At 51.2% G+C, this 24,395-nt stretch overlaps 2 protein-coding genes across 3 annotated transcripts in view; one reads left to right on the top strand and one right to left on the bottom strand.

The window, feature by feature from the left end:
* DNAI1 (dynein axonemal intermediate chain 1) overlaps positions 1-19,827 on the top strand; it is a 248,859-nt gene extending 229,032 nt beyond the window's left edge. For both annotated transcript variants that reach the window (XM_064140660.1, XM_064140659.1), the window contains one exon: positions 19,565-19,827. In XM_064140660.1, coding sequence (XP_063996730.1) covers positions 19,565-19,669 — 105 coding nt within the window. In that variant the 3' untranslated portion in view covers positions 19,670-19,827. The remainder of the gene's footprint in view (positions 1-19,564) is intronic.
* A 983-nt stretch (positions 19,828-20,810) lies between these two features.
* On the bottom strand, positions 20,811-22,487 carry ENHO (energy homeostasis associated). Its single transcript, XM_064140665.1, has one exon. It carries the CDS (start codon positions 22,245-22,247, stop codon positions 22,062-22,064), a length of 186 nt encoding a protein of 61 aa, XP_063996735.1. The 5' UTR covers positions 22,248-22,487; the 3' UTR covers positions 20,811-22,061.
* Positions 22,488-24,395: the final 1,908 nt, after the last annotated feature.

Here is a 24,395-nt window from a genome sequence, read left to right as displayed (position 1 = left end):
ATCTGGTTGACTGGCTAGGGCTGGGTGCTAGGTTGGAGTGGCTGAGCTTGGAGGTCTCTTCCAACCTGGTTGATTCTATGATTCTATGATTCTCAGTGAAAATCCTTCAGCCTTTAGCAACCTTGTAGTCTCTAATAGTCTCTGCTTGACTCAGGTTTATCAACACCTCAATTCATTCCATAAGCTACCTTCTGTCTCTGTTTCCATGGGTGAAACTGGAACCCTCCTATGGGTTAGCTGGAGATTAAGACTTCTTGCAGTCTGATTTTTAGCACCAACCCAGTCACTAATCCCATGCCTGCAAGATGATGTGATTTCAGCAGGGAGTGACACAAGAATTTGGCTCCTGTTATCTTCGCCACGGTGCATCCAAACCCCAGATGGTCATACAGGAAACACTGTATTTGTCAGGGGCTGATGGAATAAATCAGCTCTGTTACAGGTTCTCTGCTGCTCTCGCTGGGTTTCTGGCTCATTTGCAGGTGGTTGCTGGGGAATGTTAAATTACAAACAGTAATCATTCACAATGATCCAGGATTCTTAAGGATTTTGCAGGCTAGAGAGAGTCTGGCATGATTTCTCCTGTTACCTTCTTCTCACTTTCAGAGCAATTGCAGCTCTCACTTAAGGATTTTTTGCATCTTTGTGGCAAATAGAGTGTTAATGAAAGTGTAATTACTGGAACTAAATTTGGGTTTAATTTTCTGAGCATAAGTGATCCCTTTCTGTCTTTCTTTTGTATTCTGCTTAGTTGCCAGCTGTGAAAATATCTCTTGTCAGGATTGTTCTTGATGCCAAGGCACTTGCTCAGTGCCAGGTGTGTAGACTGCTGAGTTGTGGCTCACCCAACTCTCAAATGATGCTGATCACTCCCTTGTATTAAGGGGGAAGAGCACAGTCAACAAGGTGCCTGGAGAAACCACCATATCTTGGCATTTGTGTGGTCTGCATCTCACAGCACTTTACTCACAGGTTCCCACATGATTAACAGTTCTGTGGGAAAAGCAGTGGGATATAAGGGGGTGACACAAGATTATTTCTACAAGGTAATTGCTTCCACTAGTGCTCTAGGTCAGCTGAGACATCTCATCCAAGCTGGTGAAGGGTAATTCTAGTTATCATCTTGAGAACTCTCAAAAATCACCAGGTTCTTGTTCAGTCTTTATTACTTCCTCCCAGACCTATAGCCTGACAACAGGGTTTCAGGGTGCTCCTCATACCAAGATCATTCTGGGGTGTATTAAAAGGAGTGTAGCTAAGTCAAGGGAGGTTCTCCTGCCCCTCTACTCTGCCCTGATGAGGCTGCATCTGGAGTAGTGTGTCCAGTTCTGGGCCCCCCAGTTGAAGAAGGACATAGAACTGCTTGAGAGAGTCCATCACAGAGCCACAAAGATGATTAAGAGAATGGAACATCTCTCTTATGAGGAGAGATTGAGGGAGCTGCAGCTCTTTAGCTTGGAGAAGTCTGAGAGGTGACCTCATCAATGTTTATAAGTATGTAAAGAGTGCCAGGAGGATGGAGCCAGCCCAATGACAGGACAAGGAGCAATGGGTGGAAGTTGATGCATAGGAAGTTCCATGTAAACATGAGAAGGAATTTTTTCACTGTGAGGGTGACAGAACAGTGGAAGAGACTGCCCAAGGAGGTTGTGGAGTCTCCTTCTCTGGAGATATTAAAAACCCACCTGGATGCATTCCTGTGTGATCTGGTATAGCTGGTCTTGCTCTGGCAGGGGGGTTTGGACTGGATGAGCTTCTGAGGTCACTCCCAGCCCCTGACTGTGGTGGAGGGGCTGCAGCCCCAAAACAGAGGCCTCCCTATGCCTCTACATGCCTGGACATGCCTTTCTGCCAGGACCTGTGGTAGTGAACAGGTTGTGTAACACACACACACACAGAGTCTGTGTATCCCTGGGGTCTGCCCAGGTGATCCCCTATTTGGGAGGGTCCAGGCAAACAGCTCCTGCCTATTAAGGTAAGGTTTGGCTTACTGCCAACCTTATTGGTCACTTTAGATGGCCAAAAGGGCCACAAATCTCGGCCCACAGTCTATAAAGAGGGGTGCAAAGGTGCACCACCTGTTCAGAGGTTCAGACTTAGCTGTTCAGACTCAGCTCTCTGATCCACATTTGTTGCGGAGAGCAGGAATTAATACGTGGCCGAGTCGGGAATTTATCAAAAATAGATATTTTTTATTTTCCCAAAAACCCGCCCCCACAACTATATATATACAAAGATTAATTTCGTTTAATAAGCAGATTCAGTTGCATGAGAATTAACCTACAAGGATACCATCAATAATCTGACTATTTTGGAAGTCAGAAGTTGGAAAAGGCCTCAGCTATTAATTAATAGTGGTTTCTTACTAAATCAAGCTAAGCCAAATAACTCACTCAGGCTGACTCCTGCGGTCTGTCTTCCTCTTCCTTTCCAGCGGCTGCAGGGGAATCGTTAAGAGGTCGTTAAGGGTCGTTAGGCACACAAAGGTGTCAATAGGAAAGCAAATGCTGGAAGGTCTCTCTGCAGTCCAGGCACAGGGAGTGTGTGAGCTCAGGCAGACACATACGTCCAGGCACAGGCAAACCCCAAAGCGGGAACCCCAAAGGCGGGAAGACCCCCAATATTTATAACCTTCGCTAGACAAAGGGCAGAGTTACCACACCTTAGGCGTGAAAGCGCACAGCCAATCCCAGCCTGGCTCCAGTGCGGGAACTCACGGGGCAGTCATCCCCCCCCTTCATGGGGCAGTCCTCCCCCCCTTCACAGCTGCAGGGCAGGCGAGGGGGGAGGGAAACCAGGCAGCTTTTCCCCTTTCCCCGCCGAAGTCCGGGCAGGAGAGGAATTTAGGGGTACAGGACTCCAGGACAACATTGCAGCTCTGACCTGCTTGCAAGGCCTAGACACAGGATCAGGCCCTCACTTGCAAACTCACTGAGGCTCAGCCCTCTTGCATTGATCTCGACTCGCAGTTAACCTGCCTGCGAATCTTTGGAAGCAGAGCACATTCACGCCTGCACTTGATACATATATGGGGAGCCGAGAGCCCCCTAAGCCAAGAGCAGCCGTACATACCAGCCAACTATCTTGAATTATCTACGGAGATCAATCTCCCTGCAGCCTGGCACACACTGCATGCTCGCTGCCATAGCCTGGAGAATCAGGTCAGCAGACCTTCCAGACTGTCTGCAAACCCACGGACACAGCCTGCTAGCTGTACAGAAGACCTTGCCAGAAGCTGCACAGACAAATCCTTCTCCTGCACCTGGAAATCCTGCCAGCTGACCATCCCTGGACACACAGCATCCAGAAGAAGCAGCAGCACCAAGGCAGAGACCACCTCACACCAGGAGAGAAGGTCAGAGAAATTCTGTTTACCCCAGAGACTGGGAACACTTATCATTTTCCTGCAAGCCAGGAAGATTCCAGCCTCACAAAGACCTGGACACACTGGGCACGCTGTGACACAATCCCAAGAGGGTGATTATTAATTAAGGGCAACACATTTAAATAAGCTTTAATTCCTTTGTAAAATAAGTTACCTCTGCCTTAGAGCAGACACAGTTTCAGCCCCTGCTGTGCCAATAGCATAGCTCCTAAACAGGCATTAAGCCTGAGGGAAATCTCTCTCTGTCTATAGTTGATAATTAATAATCCAATCCCTGTAAATATATCATATCCTAATTGTTTTCATAACTTTGCACAAAAGAACTATTCAGTGGCAAATTTGTAAATATTAGTATTAATAAATAATTTTATAAAAAAATAATGCTGCCTCAAATTAATTTCTCACCTCCCCCTAACAAGGGAGGAATAGAGAAATCCCCCTCCTCAACACTGACATTCTGTGATTCTGTGAAGATGGTATCAGGAGAGTCCATGCATGGGCTCAGATCAGAGAAGAAACAGGAAAGCTTGGAAGAAAGTGACTCCTCCTGAAATGGTCATCTCACCATGCTGGGGGAATCTGCAGCCAGAGTAGTATCCAGATATGGCAAGATCTCTGCTTTCTCCACCAAGGAGGTACCTCCTCTATGGACCCTCCAGAAAAAATGCTAGCTGTCTGCCTGCAGCATTGCCCATGCCATACAATGAGGTGACCCACATAGTGGATGAGGGAAGTGCCATGGATGTTGCCTGCCTGGACTTCAGTAAAACTTTTGGCACAGTCTCCTACAGCGTTCTTCTTCAGAAACTCATGGCACAAGACTTGGATAAATGCACTCTGCACTGGATTTAAAAAAATGGCTGGAAGGATGGGCCCAAAGAGTGGTGGTGAATGAAGTTGAGTCTGGCTGGCACCCAGTTACTAGTGGCATCCCCCAGGGTTCAGTACTGGGGCCTGTCCTCTTTAATGTATTTATCAATGATCTGGATGAGGGCATTGAGTGCACCCTAGGTAAGCTTGCAGATGGCACCAAGCTGCATGTATGTGTTGATCTGCTAGAGGGCAGGGAAGCTTTGCAGCAGGACCTGGACAGGTTAAACTCATGGGCCAAGGCTAACTGTATGAAGTTTAACAAGGCCAAGTGCCAGCCCTTCACCTGGGTCACAATAACTCCATGGTAAGCTATAGACTTGGGGATGTGTGATTGGAGAGCTGCATCTTGAAGATGGACCTGGGACTTCTGGTTGATAGTTGATGGAACATGAGTTAGCAGTGTGCCCAGATGGCCAAGAAAGCCAATGGCATCCTGGCTGTGGCCAGCAGGAACAGGGAGGTGATCATCTGCCTGTACTCAGCACTGGTGAGGCCACACCTTGAGTACTGTGCTCAGTTCTGGGCCCTTCACTACGAGAAGGATGTTAAAGTGCTGCAACATGTCCAGAGAAGAGCAATGAGGCTGGTGAAGGGCCCGAAGCACATAGTCTACAAGTAGCATGTGAGAGAGCTGGGGTTGTTCTTTTCTTCTGGAGAAGAGGAGGCTGAGGGGAGACCTCATTGCTCTTTACAGCTACCTGAAGGGAGACTGGAGCAAGGATGGAGGCAGCCTCTTCTCCTTCATGGAATACAGTAGGACTAGAGGAAATGGTCTCAAGCTGCACCAGGGATGCTAGGAAATACTTCTTCACTGAAAGGGTTATCAAACACAGGAATGGTCACCATGCCTGGGGGTGTTTAAGCAGTGTGTGAAGCTGGCTCTTAGGTACATAGTTCAGTGTTGACCCTTCAATGATGAGTCAAAGGCTGGACTCGTTGATCTTTGAGATCTCTTCCCACCAGATGTTTCCTGTGATTCTGTGATATGCCTTTGTCCCAGTTTCAGCAGCTCAAAGGGCAGGGCAAGTATCAGACCATGTTTGCTGGTGTGTTGAAGTTTTCATCTTCAGCAAGGTGACAGGCTTTGTACCACTGCTGTTCTCTTAATGTTGCAGGCCTGTCTGCTTAGTGCTAGGCATGTGCAATCAGCTTCTGTTAACCTCTGCTAACAGGTTTCCTTCAGTCCTTAAATTTGCAATTAATTGTCAGATAGGTCTCCTGCCAGCTTGGCCACTGTCTTGCTGAAGCTGTCAGCTGCTGATTAACCTTGTTCTATCTTTGGTACTGGTGGGACTCGCTGAGCGATGGAGAAATTACCTTGCTAAGTGCTTACCTTAAGGACTGTAATGACTTATACATTGTTTTCTTCCTAACCTGCCTTTATTTTGCAATACTCTGGTTCAAACAAAGTCCATTAGTTTCAGCAGCCAGCTGAGCAGATGGTTTTAACTGGTCTATGGCACTGAAGTAATTACACTTTGGTACAACAGAGACACAGCAGCAAATATGTAAAATTAATTCAGGTGCAGGATTCTGGTAAAAGACTCAAAGCAAAGAGCAGTTTAGAGAGGCTGTTCCTGGCCACACTGTGACTACACTGCTGACCACATGAACAACCACTAGGAATTTCCATGGATGATTTCCATGGATCATAGTGGATTGGCTTTTCCCACGGTCAGTTCCTTCTTCAGATATATATATTAGCATCAGGAAGATTGATTATTGCTCACAGGTCTCTTCTGCTTCTGTTATAACTAAAACAGCAATATATGCATGAAGCAATTAGGTTTTAATAATGCTTTTCTAAACAGGATGTCAAGGAGCTTAGTACAAAGATTTGGGCCAGAGCCAGATCAGCGTCTTAAGATTGGATTGTCATTAAAATGACTGTGCCCTGCCTGTGCAGCTTACCCAAACACTGTCTCCAGATCTGCTATTTTAGTCAGTGCACATCATCTTTGTCTGCAGGCAGATCCTGGGAAACTCCATACTTTTGCGTGGCAGGGACAGAGCAAGACATGGATAGCAACAAGCCACCAGCGCATGTGGAATCTGGGTCTGCTGATGGGACAGGAGCATCCACAACTCCAGCCTCCATGCCTGTCAGGGAGCCAGTGTTCATGTCTGCCCTGGATTGCATCCTGCAAAGCACTTGTTAATCAGATCAGGGCAGATCTGCTTACTGCTGGTAGTGTCTCTCAGAAGGAAGGCAAGTTAGTGCACAGGTGCTTGTGCCTCAGAGGACCACTTCCCTGAGCTGCCTTGCAGTAAATTACTGTCTCTCTCCTGTGCTGTTTTATCCTGTTTCCTGGCTGATATACAGTCCTTGGACCTTCCCTTTATACAGCTCTTCTCTGTACAGCTCCTACTCAGACTCTTATAGGCAATCCAGTGTCATTGGGTCACTATGAACATGAACAGGGAGTGCATAACACCACCTCAGCGTCAGTGTGGGCTCAGGAGACACCTGCCAGCAAGCAGTGCTGGCCATCCTCCACCAAACAGCACACTTTGAAGCCCATCTTCATAAGGAGCTTGACACCAACAAAGCTGCTAACCAGGAGCTGGCAGGGAAAAGGGGCACTGTGATGGATTACAACTAAGAAAGTCTTGTCTCTCTGTGGGGTAGGAAAGGGTTTCTCAGCTACTGTACAGGATCAGATCCTGCGGAAAAGCATCAACTCCAGCTGCAGGATTTCCCATTCTCATCCTGTTTCCAGCTTCTCACTGACCTCTTTTAAGCCCTGATTTGCATGCTGCAGCATAACTCAGTCGTAACTGATGCGATTCAGCATGACGTCCCACACAGTTCAGGCTAACAGTGTATCTGATTCCCAGGCTTGGGAATACTTGTGTGGCATTTATGATTTGTCTGTCTGTTTTCTGTGCAGCAGGTGGAAAGAGGCTGTGCAAGTCATCTAATTTGTGGCGAATGGGAGACGTGGTCTAAAGTAAACAGGATACACTTTGGTGAGAATAGAGGCAAAATAGAAGGGGAAGGAAAGGAGATGTGGGCATAACTGATTGGGAAAGTGAACAGAAAAAGATCTTGCTTGCCAGTAGTGCCCTTCTGTAGCAGAGGTATTGTGCTGCAGAGCATTAGGCAAGAGAGGGGAGAGCAGAGCTCATGAGCTGACCTTGCTGCACCACTTAGCAGTGCAAAGGCCTGAGCTCCAATTTGGTGTACCAGGCTTGAAGGTCATTAGATAGAAGACAGCAGCAAGAACAATGAGGGTAATGGCAAGGATGAAATCAGGGAGATGCACACCCCTAAAGAGGTCCTGGGTTAGCAGGGTAAGGAAGGCAGTGCTCTGAGGTTCTAAGATGACAGCAAAAGACTTAGGGAGAAAATTTCAGTGTGTGTGAGAGGGACATGCTGCAGCCTTCTCCAGGAGATAGGCTGGAAGCACCATCTCAGGGAGTTTTAAAAAGAAATGGCCATGCAGGTGATGGGAGCAGAGCATTACAATCCAACACTCAGGGCACTTTGTGCTGGGCACCTCAAGGACTGGGTCAAGTGCTGGACAAACATCTGTCAGAAGCAATTCAAAAGTAGCTGCTCCCACAAAGGACCAGGGTGTACTGGTGGACTAACTCCTCCTAGCCCTGCTCCAGGTGACACTGTGATTTAAATGAAATCTACACATGAGAATATGCTGTCGAGATGACACAAATGTTCATGTGGTTGAAATATCTAGTGCTATTTCTGGAGCATCTCTGAGTTCAAGTGCAGTCATGAAGAGCAGGAGAGAGGCAGAGAGCACAGTGGCCTGACATCAGATTGCAGACTGAGCTCTTTCAATAAGCAGAACAGTATTAGTTGTAATACATTTTCATGCCATTGTCATTTAATGCTACTAAGTATGGGGCATCTGTAAGTGAAGGCATCTACCTTCACTTCTATTTAGAGCAAAACTCAGTTTCCAATATACTTTTATTTACCCAAAATCAAGTATATTCAAACACTCTCATGTTTGTAGCAAGGAACAACACATTTCCTATGAGCCAGCAGTGTGTCCAGGTGGCCAAGAGAGCCAATGGCATCCTGGCCTGCATCAGGAACAGTGTGGCCAGTAGGACAAGGGAGGTTATTCTACCCCTGTGCTCAGCACTGGTCAGGCCATACCTTGAGTGCTGTGTCCAGTTCTGGGCTCCTCAATTCAAGAGAGATGTTGAGGTGCTGAAACATGTCCAGAGAAGGGCAACAAAGCTGGTGAGGGGCCTGGAACACAAACCTTCTGAGGAGAGGCTGAGGGAGCTGGGAGTGTTTAGCCTGGAGAAGAGGAGGCTCAGGGGTGATCTTATTACTGTCTACAACTACCTGAAGGGAGGCTGTAGCCAGGTGGGGTTGGTGTCTTCTCCCAGGCAACCAGCAGCAGAACAAGGGGACACAGTCTCAAGTTGTGCTGGGGCAGGTCTAGGCTGGATGTTAGGAAGAAGTTCTTGCCAGAGAGAGTGATTGGCATTGGAATGAGCTGCCCAGGGGGGTGGTGGAGTCACCGTCCCTGGAGGTGTTCAAGAAAAGCCTGGCTGAGGCACTTAGTGCCATGGTCTAGTTGACTGGCTAGGGCTGGGTGCTAGGTTGGACTGGCTGATCTTGGAGGTCTCTTCCAACCTGGTTGATTCTATGATTCTATGCAAATTTCGTTGTGAGCTGTAATGAAAATATTATCATGACAAAAGTTTTAAAGAAGGTGCTGTGTTGAAAGAGAAAAAACAGCTGGACCTTGTTAGAGCACTTTAAAAGGTGTTCTCAGATAAATATATATATTTTTAATAGTCATAATCAGAGAAAGAGGTAGAATAGCAACTTTTTAAAATACATCATACAAACAACTGCAGACAGTTTCTCACGAGATGCCAGGCTCCGTGAGATAACACCAATGCCAAAGTATTGCAGGAGCTGCATCTGTGTTTGGTTGCTTTTATGAAACTGCAATCTGTAGCAGTTCACTCAGCTGTCATGGAAAAACATCGAGGTAAAGCTGAAGTAAGAAAATAAAAAGAGAGGCTGGGTGATTAAAAAAATGTTGCTGGGTGGGTGAGGGTACAACTTGCCAGCTGGCACTGGGGGCTACCTGGCAGCTGACATTTTGCCCCTTTGGATGTGTTTCATGTATGTGCCTGTAGGTGCTGTGCCTGCCTGAGCCTTCCACTGAAAGCTGCCAGTTCAAGTTAAAAGGTGCTGTAGATATGACTCCTTGTTGTAGGCACAAGAGCTATGGAAGCCTGAGTATCTCTGAGATTGTTTAGGCTGCATTGAGGTGTGGTGTCTGGGTTTCATAGAATCATAGAATCAATCAGATTGGAGGAGACCTCCAAGATCATCCAGTCCAACCTAGCACCCAGCCCTGTCCAGTCATCCAGACCATGGCACTAAGTGCCTCATCCAGGTTGTTCTTGAACACCTCCAGGAACGGTGCCTCCACCACCTCCCTGGGCAGCCCATTCCAATGCCAATCACTCTCTCTGCCAATAGCTACCTCCTAACATCCAGCCTATACTTCCCTCGGCACAACTTGAGACTGTGTCCCCTTATTCTGTTGCTGGTTGCCTGGCAGAAGAGACCAACCCCCACCTGGCTACAATGTCCCTTCAGGTAGTTGTAGACAGCAATGAGGTCCCCCCTGAGCCTCCTCTTCTGCAGGCTGCACAACCCCAGCTCCCTCAGCCTCTCCTCATAGGGTTTGCACTGGCAGTGCAGCAAGATCAGAAACTTGCCTGTCTAGTGTTTTGTATGGACACTCTCGACTAAAATCCACTTCTCCCTTCCCTTCTCCTGACCACCAGGGTCTGAGAAATCCCCCAGCTAAGGCATCCAATGCTGATGCTCCCCCAAGCCTCTATAACACACAGCACGTGGGCAGGCTCTGGGTAATGGTGCTTCCCACTGCACAGTGCTAAGAACTAATTAAAGTCATCCATCCCATCCATGAGCACTCGACAGCACTGCAGAGTCTGAGCTCAGCAGGGCTGCACCCAGGGCTTGAAGACAACGACAGGCTCAACAAGGAGGCAAAGAGCATCTCATCCCTCTGTCCTTATTCCATGGTAGTTTGCATTATCAGCACCCCTCCGTGCTGCAGGCAAAAGCTTCTGCACTTTTTCTCTCCACTTCATCCATCTTACAAAACCCATGTGGGTCACAGGAGGGCAATTATCTTGTGCACTGAGTACACAATCATTTTCCCCAGTGTTTAGCATTAAAGCTGTGAACTGATAGGACTGAAAATCTTTTTCATGCACCTTGTGAGGAGTTTATCATCTCACACCACGCTGTTTCATTTGGGGAGGCTGCTGTTGGTTTGACTCGACGACCAAGGGTAACAAATGCTCGAAGGCAATGCTGTTCTCCACCTCATGCACACACACACACACACTGCTTGTAGGTAGAGTGTGGCCAAATTGTCACCCAGGCTGGCAAACCCCATTGTGACCTCCTGGTAGGAGCAGAGAGCCTGATGATGATGATACCTAATCACAACATTGGGGAAGGGCATAGTTCAACAGTATTTGCTCATTTGGCCTGTTTCAGACCATTGTCTTTGGACAACTTTAAAGTCTGTCCTTCACTTTAAAGCTACCTTTTGGATGATAAGTGAACTGAGGATCATGACCATATTCCTGGTTTAAGCCCATAAATGTCAGATATGAGGGAAAAAAAAGCAGAAGACTAACTGGTTTTAATTGTTTTGGTGGGTTTCTGTGGCTGCTCCGGGGATAAATTCAGGAGTTAATAAGTCATTGTAATTTCCAGCTTGGAGGAGCTGTGGGCATTGCCACAGGCCCTGTCTATGCTCAGTTTGGCCTTGCTCACTGAAGTTTTCATGCATGGCTGCTAAGTGTGGTGTTCTTACAGCTATGTTTAGGTGGCTAAATTAGTGGTGTGTAAGAGATGTTGCTCATGGCTCTGAAGTTAGCAAGAACAGGAAATACTCGAGGTAGCTGCAAGCCAAATTGCTTGGTTAGTGCCCAAGCAGAAGAGCTTGGTGCTAAGTCTTTCTTAAACTTTAGGTGAGCCTTTTATTGTCTGTCTTGTACCCGGCAGTGCCCACCAGCACCCTCCTTATTCTCCCCTGCCCTCAGGCTTGGTGAGGCCCTGCCCTACACAGCAGTCACTATGAGATGGGCTGTGCTGTTGGGCAGCTTGCTGTGCTCAGCCAGGGTACACAGCTGGCTCAAACCATCTAGCAGGTGCTTTCTGAGGGCACTGTTGATGCTTCATTAAATCCTGCTAGCACAACTTGCCACAACATGCTTCAGAGGATTACTGTTTAGTTTTTCTTGAGCTCCTTCTTGAGAATCAGCAGAGATCACACCATGGCACCAAGAAGCATGAAAGTGAAAGCCATACTGTTTTGCAGCTTTACTGGAAGCTGCTGAAATCCACAGGGAAGGATTTGGCTCCTCCTGTGTGTACTTCTTTTTCCTGGCCAGCAAACTGTGAGGGGGTGAGAAAGCCTTTTTCAGAGCAGACAGAGCTGTGATGATGGCTGTCCTCCTTCATGGCCATGAATGAGGTTTTGAGCTCACTGTTAGCTCTCTGCTGCTGCAAAGCCCATCCATCCCATCAGACTATCTCTTCTCTCTCCCATGGCTATTCATAAGCCAGACAGCCCTGTGGCATGCTCTGGGAAAGGTACCTGCAATTCAGATACAGGTAATCTCTGCCTGTGTCTCCTGACTGTCACCCAACTCCCTCTGGTTTATTCCCAGTGGTATTCTAAGCCCCTTCTTGATCTGGTCCAGCTTTGTTTGCACCTCCTGCCTGACAGATATTGCTGCTGCACCTTTACTGGCTGTGTCTTTTCTCATTCCAGTGGCTTCTTCGGTAGCATGCATCAAGCAAAGGCAGGTCACCTGGGGCCATGAGACCTGTCTGCCCTTCTGAACCTCAGCATGGTCTGATGAAGATGCCAGCAAAAGTCTCTGAGTCAAACATGTGCTAGAGCAAGGAGAGCTTCTTGCCCTGAACAGAAAAGATTTTAACTTTGGATGTGGCACTTGGTGCCATGGTCTAGCCTTGGGCACTGTGGTAAAGGGTTGGACTTGATGATCTGTGAGGTCTCTTCCAACCTTGGTGATACTGTGATACTGTGATACTGTAACTGTAGCTGGAAAGATGAGCATCTTTGAGGCCAATGATCCTTTGTGGTTGCTGACACCTGAACCTCTCAGCCATCCCCTGGAGTTTTCTGATTATTTCATTGCCTGCAAGCAGAATATTTCCTGCATCATTTATTTCCAGGCAGTAGCAAAATGAGCCTAAGTTCTTATCTCTATCCTGTCAGCTAATCCTTCTGTGGGCCAGGAGCAATGCTGTCAAATTAGACTGTAAGGGCAACTTGGGGCTCTCTGTGGATGATAAGCTAGTTTCTAGTGAATGTAAATGGGCATGTTGAGAGCCCAGAAGTGGTCCTGACACCAGTACTGTCCCCAGGCCAGTGTAATTCCAGCTTTAAAAGGTATATAATAGCAACAAGACAGCAACAGCAATAAGACTATGACAGGGTAGGTTTATGAAGGCTTCATGGCTGCAGGCCATATCATATCTCCATATTTTGTTCACAGCCCAGGGAGAAGGTGAGGAGTATTTTTCCATGTTCATGAAGGAGTTTGGGTTTCCTTGGTCTGACAGAATTTGCTGGATTTGATATTGGTGTGTTGCTAATGGAGGAGCTCTTACCCTGCAGGTGTCACCTTCACCTACCTCTGAGCAAGGCAGAGGGGACAAGAAAAAGTCTTCTCCAGAGACAACATACCTCTGAAGACATGGCAGGCTGTGTGCTCCTTCCCACTGAGACTAAGAATGCGAGTTTGGGAAGCCCCATTGGTGGCTTCTTGGAGCTTACGTCTTTCAAAATCCTCTTTTGCACAGGAAAGTAACATTCTAGGTTACCTGGCTGTTTTGTAAAGTGGCCAGATACTGGCCTAGCATGGATGTGCCCAGAAATCCCATCCTGCCATGAACAGCAGAGACTGGCACTATTGGTGTCATGATGACACCATTATGACACCAAGATGGGGGCAGATGTGACTGGGTGGGAGGGCAGAAGGGCTCTGCAGCGGGACCTTGACCACTTGGACAGATGGGCAGAGTCCAGTGGGATGGAGTTCAATAGCTCCAAGTGGAGGGTGCTGCACTTTGGCCACAACAACCCCATGCAGAGATACAGGCTGGGGTCGGAGTGGCTGGAGAGCAGCCAGACAGAGAGGGATCTGGGGGTACTGATTGATACCCGCCTGAACATGAGCCAGCAGTGTGCCCAGGTGGCCAAGAGAACCAGTGGCATCCTGGCCTGCATCAGCAATGGTGTGGTCAGCAGGAGCAGGGAGGTCATTCTGCCCCTGTACTCTGCACTGGTTAGACCACACCTTGAGTACTGTGCTCAGTTCTGGGCCCCCCCAGTTTAGGAGGGACATTGAGATGCTTGAGCATGTCTAGAGAAGGGCGACAAGGCTGGGGAGAGGCCTTGAGCACAGCCCTATGAGGAGAGGTTGAGGGAGCTGGGATTGTTTAGCCTGGAGAAGAGGAGGCTCAGGGGTGACCTTATTGCTGTCTACAACTACCTGAGGGGTGGTTGTGGCCAGGAGGAGGTTGCTCTCTTCTCTCAGGTGCCCAGCACCAGAACGAGAGGACACAGCCTCAGGCTGTGCCAGGGGAGATTTAGGCTGGAGGTGAGGAGAAAGTTCTTCCCTGAGAGAGTCATTGGACACTGGAATGGGCTGCCCGGGGAGGTGGTGGAGTCGCCGTCCCTGGAGCTGTTCAAGGCAAGGTTGGACGTGGCACTTGGTGCCATGGTCTGGCCTTGAGCTCTGTGGTAAAGGGTTGGACTTGATGATCTATGAGGTCTCTTCCTACCTTGGTGATACTGTGATGACAGCAGAGCAAAGCCAGGCCCATGCCTCTTGGCCAAGACTTGGCAGGCAGTAGTGTTCTGTCTGCTCCCAGGGAAGTTATGAGGACTTTTCTGTTCATACTGGCAGGGTTGGCTTCCTCACTGCTTTAAAACATAAATAAGTTTTGCTTTGTTTAATCAAGACCTTACAGCAGATGTTTTATGATTACTCCACCAATGAGGGGAAAGGGGAGGGGAAAAAAGAAAAAGCAAAAAGAATGGTGCAAAGTGCAGGCATTTTAGCTTTTATGGCAGTTACATTAACTCAGCAGCTTACTGTTCAGCTAGGGAATGAAGGCATCAGCCAAGATCAAGGAATCCCATTTAAACTGACTCACGTATCTCCCCTGTACTGGGGAGGAATAATAAACTCCACCAGTACAGGCTGGGAGGTGATCTACTGGAAAGGAGTCCTGTGGAGAGGGACTGGAATATCCTGGTGGTCTGGGATCCTGGTGGCTAACAAGTTAACCATGGCACAGCAATGTGCACTGGTGGCCAAGAAGGCCAAGGGGATCCTGGGGTGTATGAGTGTGTCCAGCAGATCAAGGGAGGTTCTCCTACCCCTCTACTCTGCCCTGGTGAGACCTCATCTTGAATATTGTGTTCACTTTTGGGCTCCCCAGTTTCAGAGGGACAGGGATCTGCTGGAGAGGGTCCAGTGGAGAGCTATGAGGGTGATCAGGTATGGCTTATGAGAAGAGGCTGGGTGAGCTGGGGCTTTTTAGTCTGGAGAAGAGAAGACTTAGAGGGGATTTGATAAATGCTTGTAAGTATCTGCAGGCTGGTCAGGAGGGGGGGGACAGGCTCCGCTCACTTGCTCCTTGTGATAGGACAAGGAGCAATGGGTGTAAGTCGCAGCAAAAGAGGTTCTGCCTCAACACAAGGGGGAACTTCTCTACTGTAAGGGTCACAGAGCACTGAACAGGCTCCCCAGAGAGGTTGTGGAGTCTTCTTCTCTGCAGAATTTCAAGGCCTGTCTGGATGTGTTCCTCTGTGATCTGTGTTAGATAGTGTTGTCCTGCTCTGGCAGGGGGGCTGGACTCAGTGATCTCCTTGGGTCCCTTCCAACTCCTAACATCCTGTGAGCCTGGGTGTAGAGTTCAGTGTATGCCAGCATGGAGAGGACTGGCTCTCCAGGGTCTTTAAACAGCAGGACCTCATCCTTGTTCTCATTATTGTCCTTGTCCAATCTCTGTCCTCACCCTGGGACTTCACTTCAGTCACCTTCCACCTGCACTTGTTTTGTCAATACTCACCTTTAGGATTGACAGAATGATCAAGTGTCCTGCAGCACTTGTGCCTTCCAGTGTCTGCAAGGCAGGAAGCCTTATGCCTGAGTTTTCCTGTCCCAGAAAGCCAGTGGAGCCTAGGCATCAGTCAGCAGCATGGGGATATGTACAAACGAAGTCTTTCCCCATTTCATATCTAGGGGCTCACACTGTCAGTGGCCCATGCCCACACAGCACTTTTTCTACCCCTTCCATGAGCCTTCCTGACAAATCCCTCATCACTGTTTCAGCCAAGAGCATTCTGCTCTCCTGCTGAGAACTGTTCATGGTAAAATCAATGCAAACACTGCTGTGAGTGACTCCAGTACCCATTTTATGAGATACTCAGGGACAGATTGCTGCATCTGTCAGCTCCATGCAGGGGCTTCTTTGCCCTAGCTCCCTTCATCTCCCAGTGACCTCCCTGGATGTGAGCTAAACAGCAATGCAGGCAGAGGATGGGCTCAGCTACAAGCCAGGTGGCAGAGCATCATAAGTACCTTTTTCACACCTGGTTGTGACATCCACCAGAAAGTAGAGCTCACTGGCAGCTGTGCATGAAGGTGATGCTTCCCTGAATCACATGTGCTCCAGGAAATTCTGACAGCTCTGTTTCTAGAATCATAGAATCAGCCAGGTTGGAAGAGACCTCCAAGATCAGCCAGTCCAACCTAGCACCCAGCCCTAGCCAGTCAACTAGACCATGGCACTAAGTGCCTCATCCAGGCTTTGCTTCAACACCTCCAGGGATGGTGATTCCACCACCTCCCTGGGCAGCCCATTCCAATGCCAATCCCTCTCTCTGGCAACAACTTCCTCCTAACATCCAGCCTAGATCTCCTCCAGTACAACTTGAGACTGTGTCCCCTTGTTCTGTTGCTGGTTGCCTGGGAGAAGACACCAACCCCTACCTGGCTACAATGTCCTTTCAGGTAGTTGTAGACAGCAATGAGGACACCCCTGAGCCTCTTCTTCTCCAGCCTAAACAGGCCCAGCTCCCTCAGCCTGTCCTCATAGGGTTTGTGTTCCAGGCCCCTCACCAGCTTTGTTGCCCTTCTCTGGACACATTCCAGCACCTCAACATCTCTCTTGAATTGAGGGGCCCAGAACTGGACACAGCACTCAAGGTATGGCCTGACCAGTGCTGAGTACAGGGCAAGAATAACCTCCCTTGTCCTACTGGCCACACTGTTCCTGATGCAGGCCAGGATGCCATTGGCTCTCTTGGCCACCTGGGCACACTGCTGCCTCATCTTCAGCTACTATCCACCAGTACCCCCAGGTGCCTTTCCTCCTGGCTGCTCTCCAGCCACTCTGTCCCCAGCCTGTAGCGCTGCTTGGGGTTGCTGTGGCCAAAGTGCAGAACCCTGCACTGGGCTGCTGCTCAGCAGCTTGATGCAGGCAAATCCCCTGGATCTGTAGGAAGCTGCCACATGCATCCCAGCAGACGCTGCAGTGCTGTGGTGGTGCTGTCACCAGCCCACAGCAGCCCATCCAGCTTGTATGCACAGGCACCCCAGGAAAAGCAGATGGAGGAATAAAGGGAAACTTTCCGTTCCAGTGCCCCCAAAAGGACATTTTAATTTTCCTCTCCTGTATCATCCTGCTTGCCTGGTTATGTGGCATTAAATTAGGGCTCTAGTTCAGTTACGGCTCATTACAGGCTGGCATGTGGCTTTGTTGCAGCTTGCTCAGAAGCACCAAAGGAGCTGAACCAGTGCAAAAGTCAGGGGTTTAGGGGCAGCTCAGTGATCAGGAGCTGAACCTTGCCTGTGGCTGTTGACTTCAGCAAGGTTCAGATGTGGCCCTCATGGAACTGGCATTACTACCTGGAAGACATCTGTCAAGGATTCTCCCTGACTCTATTGCTGGAGAGACCTAAGGGCTTGAAACTGAGTTAGTTTGATGGAATGTGGCTTCAGCCTCTCCTTTTCCTGGCTGAGCAAAGTAGTGTCCTCTTTAGCGTGTCCCAAAGACTTGGGCACGGTGCTGTGTGTGATGCAGGGTGCCAAAGGGAGTGTTTTGAGTGCTGTCAGATAGCAAAGCAGCTTTTTCTGCAGAAATAGCTTAGTCCTGAAATACTCTGAGCAGCTGTGTTTATCCCAATGCTCTCGCTCAGAGAGATGCTCAGCTGTGACGTGGGCCATTAACACAAACATTGCTCCCAGTGCCCGGACTAGAACCACAAAGGGTGCTGCTCACTTAGCAGCACTAATGCAAACCAGCACCATCGCAGCACACAGTCAACGGACTTGGTAAATAAAATCAGACTTGGCTCATCCAAGCACTCAGGACAAGAGTGGGGCTCTCTTCTTGGGAGCTCAGGGTTTTCCATATGTTTGTGTTCCTCCCAGCAAGGGCTGCTTTTATCCCAGCTGTGCCCTCAAGCAGCAGAGGAAATCTCTGCTCTGTCAACATCTGTGCTGGGTTGGGATGAAGGAGTAGCCTGGGGATCCTCTGGGGACTTCTTCCCCAGTAGCCATCACCTTGAGTGATGCCCATGTTTGCTAGAGAAAAATAGTGAGACCCCTGCAGCCCTACAACTTTCTCTTTGGTGTGCCTGGCTGTTTATTTCCAGTGCTGAAGATGCATCTTCGTAACTGCTGCACATGGGGCCACTGGAGAAGCTGATTCAGCAGGAAGAGAAACGAGCTTTTCTAAGTGGAGACAGAAGAAAGCAGGTGGCCTCCTTTCTCAGACACTGTGTGTTTCTCCCTTGGTCTCCAGGAGCATCCCCATGCAGAGGCTGTGCCTTGGGAATGCCAGGAGGAGCCAGCACAGCTGCTTGCCAGAGACTGCCTGCAAGTCTGGTTGATGTTCCCTCTTGCTCTGCTACAGGGTTCAGGACCTGCTGCCAACTTTCCCACATGCCAGACTGGACACTAGCCCTTCCACTCACCTGTGCTTGGCATCTGCTTTATAGGTTGCCTAGAGCCATGTCAGGCACAGAAGAGCTTGAAAGTCGTGGAGCAGGGACACCACCAGCCCCCCACACCCACCCCCTGTCCCCTCAAATCCAGAGGCAAGGGGAGATCTGGCAGGCTGGCAAAAGGGAAGGCTGAGAACGGAAGGCAGGACTGAGTGACAGGATGCAGCAACTGAATGTATACTGTTCTGGAGGACTCCCGAGGGCTGTAGGACAGCTTGGTGTGCTGAACACAGGCTGGAAAATTCCTCTGCTGCAGCTATGTCTGGCACATATGTACCCAAAGAGTCTAAACCTGGTTGTCACTTTCTCAAATCCCCAAGCGATCATGAGAGCAAGGCACTGATGATGCAGACTAAAGCAGGTGCAGACACTGCCTGGAGCATTGGGTGGCACTGGTACCCCTAGCAGAGACATCACCCTTCACCAGACCTGGAAGCTCCTGCTGCTCCCAAGCAAGCAAGGATTGAACTGGGCAGGCTTATTTCCCTCCTGCTACATGATTTATCCCAAGATGCTGACAGTTTGCTGTAGCACCGATGCTGGAGGCTTAAAGAGGTGCTGGAAGAGCTTGACCTACCTGCCCATGGGGTTGGCCCAGCCACATGCAAAGAGGCACAGTGCTGTCTCAGGGGATGCTCAGGGTGTGCCCAGGTGCAGGACAGCCCATTTTGGAGCCCTGACTGACTTCTTCACACCTGCTTGCCCTGGGAAAAGTTATTTGGGTGCAAAAAGAATATTCCCCACTTCTGTGAGCGTTTCTGCCAAGGAACATCAGCATGGGATGGGCATGGTGGGATGATTTTGGGGAGGTTTGGACATCTGCATTGCTGTCACTCCCCTGAAGTTGTGCGTACTTGGTATCTCCCTGCAATCTAGAGGAAAAGTTGGAGGGCTCAGAGACTGGTCCAGTCCTATGAGATTGAGAAAGGCTGGGAAGAGAGGCAGAAGTGGGTTTGTGTCACTGTGGACAAACAGATCCACTGCCATCCCTATCCAAGCCCTTCCACAGCCCATGGGTTTTTTTTACAGAGCTCATGGCACCTTAGGCTTGAAACAGAGACAGGCAGATGCCTCCCACTATGGATGAGCACCTGGCAAGGGATGACAGCTGAGACACAGCAGACCAGTAGCCCTCCCTGTGCCAGACCCCTACCCATCCCCACAGATCTCTCTACTCACACCTCTGCCCTGCTTACTCTCTTCACAGGCAAAGAAAGGCCAGGAGGTGAAGAAAGGCCCAGAGGTGGAAATCGCAAAGCTGGACAAGTTACTCGACCTGGTGAGAGAGCCGGAGAGCAAAACTGGGAAGTAAGAGAGGGGAATGGTGGCTCTGACGAGGGCCACTGGCTTAACAAACCCAGCTTTGATCAGCAGCTGCTTAGCATGCAAGCCAGGGCCCACAACGCTGCTCTTTGCACAGTGGGAACACTTGGCCTTTGTGCCCCAACAAATAAACGGCATGCAGTTGTCTCTGGGGTCAGGCTGACTCCCTGCACTTGGTACCCAAGAGCTGCAAAGTCCTCAGTTCTTCCCCACTCTAGGCTAGGCTTGTGCCAGCTGAGAGTGCTATGAAAGGCAGGTGAGGGCTGGTTCCACTAGCCCTAGGGAAATCTCAGGGCTGCAGCTTGATGGCACCCAGTCCCAGGTGGATAGAGAACAAGCACTGAGCTGCAGCTTCACAGCCATTTGTGGGGTCAAGCACTCACAGCCTGATGGCTTTTAGGGTGGCAGCCTAAGACAGAAGGTGACTGAGGACCTAGCCCTGGTCACCCATGGCTGTTGGAGGGGGATATGCCATCACTCCAGCCAATGTATCACAGCAGCTGCCAGTCACCAGCTTCAGGATGTTCACAGTTCCCCTCTCCCCAGTGGTCTCAACGCGAGGCTTGACCACCTTTGCCCTGCTGGTGGCTGCAGAAACAGCTGGACACTGTGGTTTGCAGATCCTTTCCCCTGCTCTGGCACAGCAGAGGGATTAGCTGCTACGTGGCTGTGGTGGCAGCAGGAGACAGGGTGGACTCACCGCATGCTGATGAGCAGAAACAGGCTGCCACCACTGGAGCCTTGCACACAGCTGCCAGGACTGGGGACCAGGAGCACTCGTCACACCACGCAGGGGTGGTGGCAGGTCCCCTCCCTCTGCTTACCCATGTCCCTCACAAACATCTCTGTATCTTAAGGCCATAGCTTGGAAGCTTTCCAGTGTCTCTAGCACCAGGCCTGGGGGGTGCTCCCTGCTGACAGCCCCCAGCAGACAGGTTTCCCACCCAGCATTTAAAAGCCACAGACAGATGCAGGAATGGACACTCCTTTGTTGCCATAAGACAGCAAACTGCCCACAGTACTGCAGGCATGTAGGCCACCAGCCCTACAGCAGCCACTCCTTAGCCTTGTGGCACTGGCAAGACACTGCCTCCCAATTTGTCAGCACTGTGCAGAGCTCAGAAACACTGCCTGGTCCTACGATCAGTTTATTAGTCTAGTAAAACCAACGCTGCAAAGGGTGCATTAGCTACATCTGACACGGGGAGGAACTGCAGGCTCTGCCAGGCCTGGCCTGGCCTGAGAAGGGACCCTGGCCTGTGTCCCTCCCAGCACAGCCCACTCTGTCCTGTTATTGCAATGGCTATGCCAGCAGAAACCTTGACTATTGCTCAGCTGTAGGATGAGCAAGGCAGAGCCCTCCAAAACCCACAGCAGCCACAGGCAGGGTTGGGAAATGCAGCTGCCAGGCTTGAAGATAGGCCAGACCACTAGCATACCTCCTCAGAGAGCCACTTTGGTCCTCGGGGAGCAATGGGGCTGAAAGACAACACGCTGTTTGTCCTCACCTCCCCCTATCTCCCACTTCCTCAGCAAAAATGCATCCGTGGCTGCTCTCAGCAGGGATAGGGATGCCAACAAGGGCAGGTTTAGTGCCCACAGGCAGGTCAGACCAGACTGTCTGGCCTCAGCTGGGAGCAGGCAGGAAGGCAGGCAGGGCCACACACCTGGAGGGCTGTTTGCCTAGCAGTGCTGGTGCGAGTGCTGGAGAAGATGGACAAAAAGATCTGGGACAGATGGACAGACCATGCAGACCCTCTTGTGGCTCATTAAACTGGGTGCCAGGGCAGTCAGGTGCCAAATGCCCTCTTGAGGCAGAGGAAACATGGCACCCAGGACCACCCCTAAAGACATCCAGGCTGGTAACACCTTGCTTTGCTGACAGAACCATGGCTGCTCATATGCCCCTGGACACATACCACCATGCGTCAGACAGCCCATCAAGGGACAAGTGCCCATACCATCCCTGCTACCTCACCATTTCAAGCCATCAGCTGGTCCCACTTAGGTCTGTGCCACAGTGGCCTTTGGCCCAGGCCACAAGCCCCAGCAAGGAGCCCACAAGTTATCCCCAAACACAGGATGCACTCGAGAGCAGAGCCCGTTCTGTGCTTTCTGGCTTCTGGGACATGCAGAAATATCCCCATAGCATGTCCCTAGCCACTGTTTCTTCATCCCCATGGTCACTGTGGGCATCCACAGGGACTTCACACAACAAAAAACAGACAGGCAAAGGCCTGTGCCCCTTTTCACAGGCCCTGTAAGCAGGTTGGCAACCCCTCTGCTCTCATAGTGCCTGGTCCAGCGCACCAGTCCCAGAGCAGCAATCCAGGCTGGTGCAACTCATTCAACACAGCCTGGTACTCAAGTCCTCAGGCAGCTCACGGCTGCAGCAGGTACTTCTCTTCATTCCTTGACTCATCTGCATCAGAAGCTGGGCTCTTCGTGGGGCACGAGGGGGTCCTGCATGCCTTGCAGAGGATGAGGAAGAGGATGAGGATGAGCAATGCAATGATACAGTTAAAAGAAATTGCCACGACCGCTCCGGTGGAGAGAGCAGCCCCCATCGCCACTGTCCCGTTGGAAAAAGCAGGGCCCGCAGCTCGGCCCCACGCTTGGGATGCCAGCGCAGCAACTGAGCGCGCTGCCCCCACCCACTGGCATTGGCAGTGGACAAAGGGGATGGCGATGGTGCTGGCAGTGGGATGGGGATGGGGACAGATGGGCAGCAGGACAGCGGCGCTGGTCACAGTTTGGCTGCTCGCGGCTGTGTTCTGGGCTTCACTTTGCTTTTGAAAAGGATTGATCAGAGCTTTCTTTCAGCCTCCCCTCCTCCGGCAGAGCAGTGGGGACACAGGAACCCCGCTTCTCCCTCCTGCACCTGGAAGGGAGACAGCCACTGTCACTGCCAGCACGAGGGGAAATGCTGCTTGAGCCTCGCAGGGCCAGCCATGGGGGTGCCAGAGAGCGGTGACCCCAAAGGCCCCAGTGGGATTTGGAAGCTGCCACAGCTCCCAGGTCAGCTGCTGTTTGGGGGTTCTTCCCAGCACACCACACCCCGGCTGTCCCACTCTGCTCCCTGCCAAGCTGGAGATGTCACCCAGTGGGAGACTCATAGCCTCATGCCAGCCCAAATCACCCTTGCCCGGGACATCTCCGGGTGACTTCAGGCGCCCTCTCCACCTGATTTTGCTGCCGCCTGCACCCGCTGCAAGGTCCCGAACCGCAAAACGGGGTGAGCGGCCGGGTGGGAAGCAGGTGGTGGGTCGGGGAAGCCCTCTCTTTTGCCCCCGTTTCGGGGGACCCCAGTGCATCGGATCCCCCGCCCCGACGAGCAGCGGCAAACCCGCGGAGCCCGCGGCCCGCAGCGAGCACCGGGCAGCAACAGGTCCCGCCGAATCCGCCCCTCCCGTCGCGGGGGCCCTGACGTTACCTACCTGTCTCCGCTCCGGGAGCCGCCGGGACCCCGCTGGCGGGCGGGATGGCGGGTAGCGCTACCGGGGCCAGGTCCCGGTGAGCGAAGCGGGGTCCCGGCGAAGGCTCCCGGCGCGGAGCGGAGTATCGGCGCCGGGCCCCAGGGCACGGCGCGGAATCCCAGTGAACGGAGCGGGGTCGCGGCGTGGCGGTGCGGAGGGGTGCTGGAGGCGCTCACCGCCGCTGCGACCCCGGGCGCGGTCCCGGCGCGGCCGTCCGGCGGATGCCGCAGCCAGCGAGCTGCCCGCTCCCGGGAGGGGAGGCCCCGCCCCCGCTCATTGGTGGCCGCACCCCCGCCGCTCGTGTGCCATTGGGCGAGCCCTCGGCCCGGGCCCGCCCCTCGGCCGGCTCCCACGTGAGGGGCGGGGCGAGGGGCGGGGAGAGCGGCGGAGCGGTCCCGTCCGGCCGTGCCGCGTCCCGGTGGAGCCGGCGTTGGAAGAGGTCCATGGGGTCCAGCCGCTAGCCTAGCGCTGCCAGGCCGCCACCAGTCTGCGTCTCTCTGCACTGCATCTACACAGCTTTTCGGGGATGGGGACTCGCCGCTGCCCGCAGCAGCCCTTTCGGTGCACGCAGTTTCCTTAATATCCAACTGAAGCCACCCCTGGCACAACTTGAGGCTGTTTGCTCTTGTCCTGTCGCTTGCTACCTGGCAGGTGAGACCGCCCTCCGCCTCACTACGAGGTCCTCTACAGAGCGATAAGGTCTCCCCTCTGATTCCTTTTCTCCAGGCTAAGCAATCCCAGTTGCCTTAAGCCACTCCTTACACAACTTGAGCTTTAGACCTTGCACCTGCCTTGCTGCCCTTCTTTGGACACTCTCCATGTTCTTCTCATATGTTCTCTATGTTCTATGTTATTCTCATAGATAAGACCTCAAAGCAGAATACAATGTTTGAGGTATGGCCTCACCAGTGCCAAGTAAAGGGGCATGATCACTTCCCTACTCCCTCTTGCTACACATTATTCCTGATACAGGCCAGGATGCTGTTGGCCGCCTTGGCCAGCTGAGCACACTGCTGGCTCATGTTTACCCAGCTGTCAAACAGCACCTTCGGGTCCTTTTCTCCTGGCCAACTTTCCACCGTGCCCCAAGGCTGTAGTGTTGCCTGGGCTTGTTGTAACTCAAGTGCAGGACCTGACACTTGGCCTTGTTGAACCTCATACCACTACCATCGCCCTGTCCAGACCCCTCCTTTCCCAACTGACTGTGCTGCCCTGTCCATGCTGTTGTTCTGTCCTGCT

The sequence above is a fragment of the Pogoniulus pusillus genome, chromosome Z, assembly GCF_015220805.1.
Source record: "Pogoniulus pusillus isolate bPogPus1 chromosome Z, bPogPus1.pri, whole genome shotgun sequence".
NCBI classification, from domain to species: domain Eukaryota; kingdom Metazoa; phylum Chordata; class Aves; order Piciformes; family Lybiidae; genus Pogoniulus; species Pogoniulus pusillus.
The sequence above is the reverse complement of the archived record's forward strand: the minus strand, read 5'-3'. Positions and strand labels throughout refer to the sequence as shown.

What these genes read in the sequence shown, in the direction of transcription:
- ENHO (XM_064140665.1), bottom strand. Translation starts at nt 22,247, where the DNA reads ATGGGGGCTGCTCTCTCCACCGGAGCGGTCGTGGCAATTTCTTTTAAC.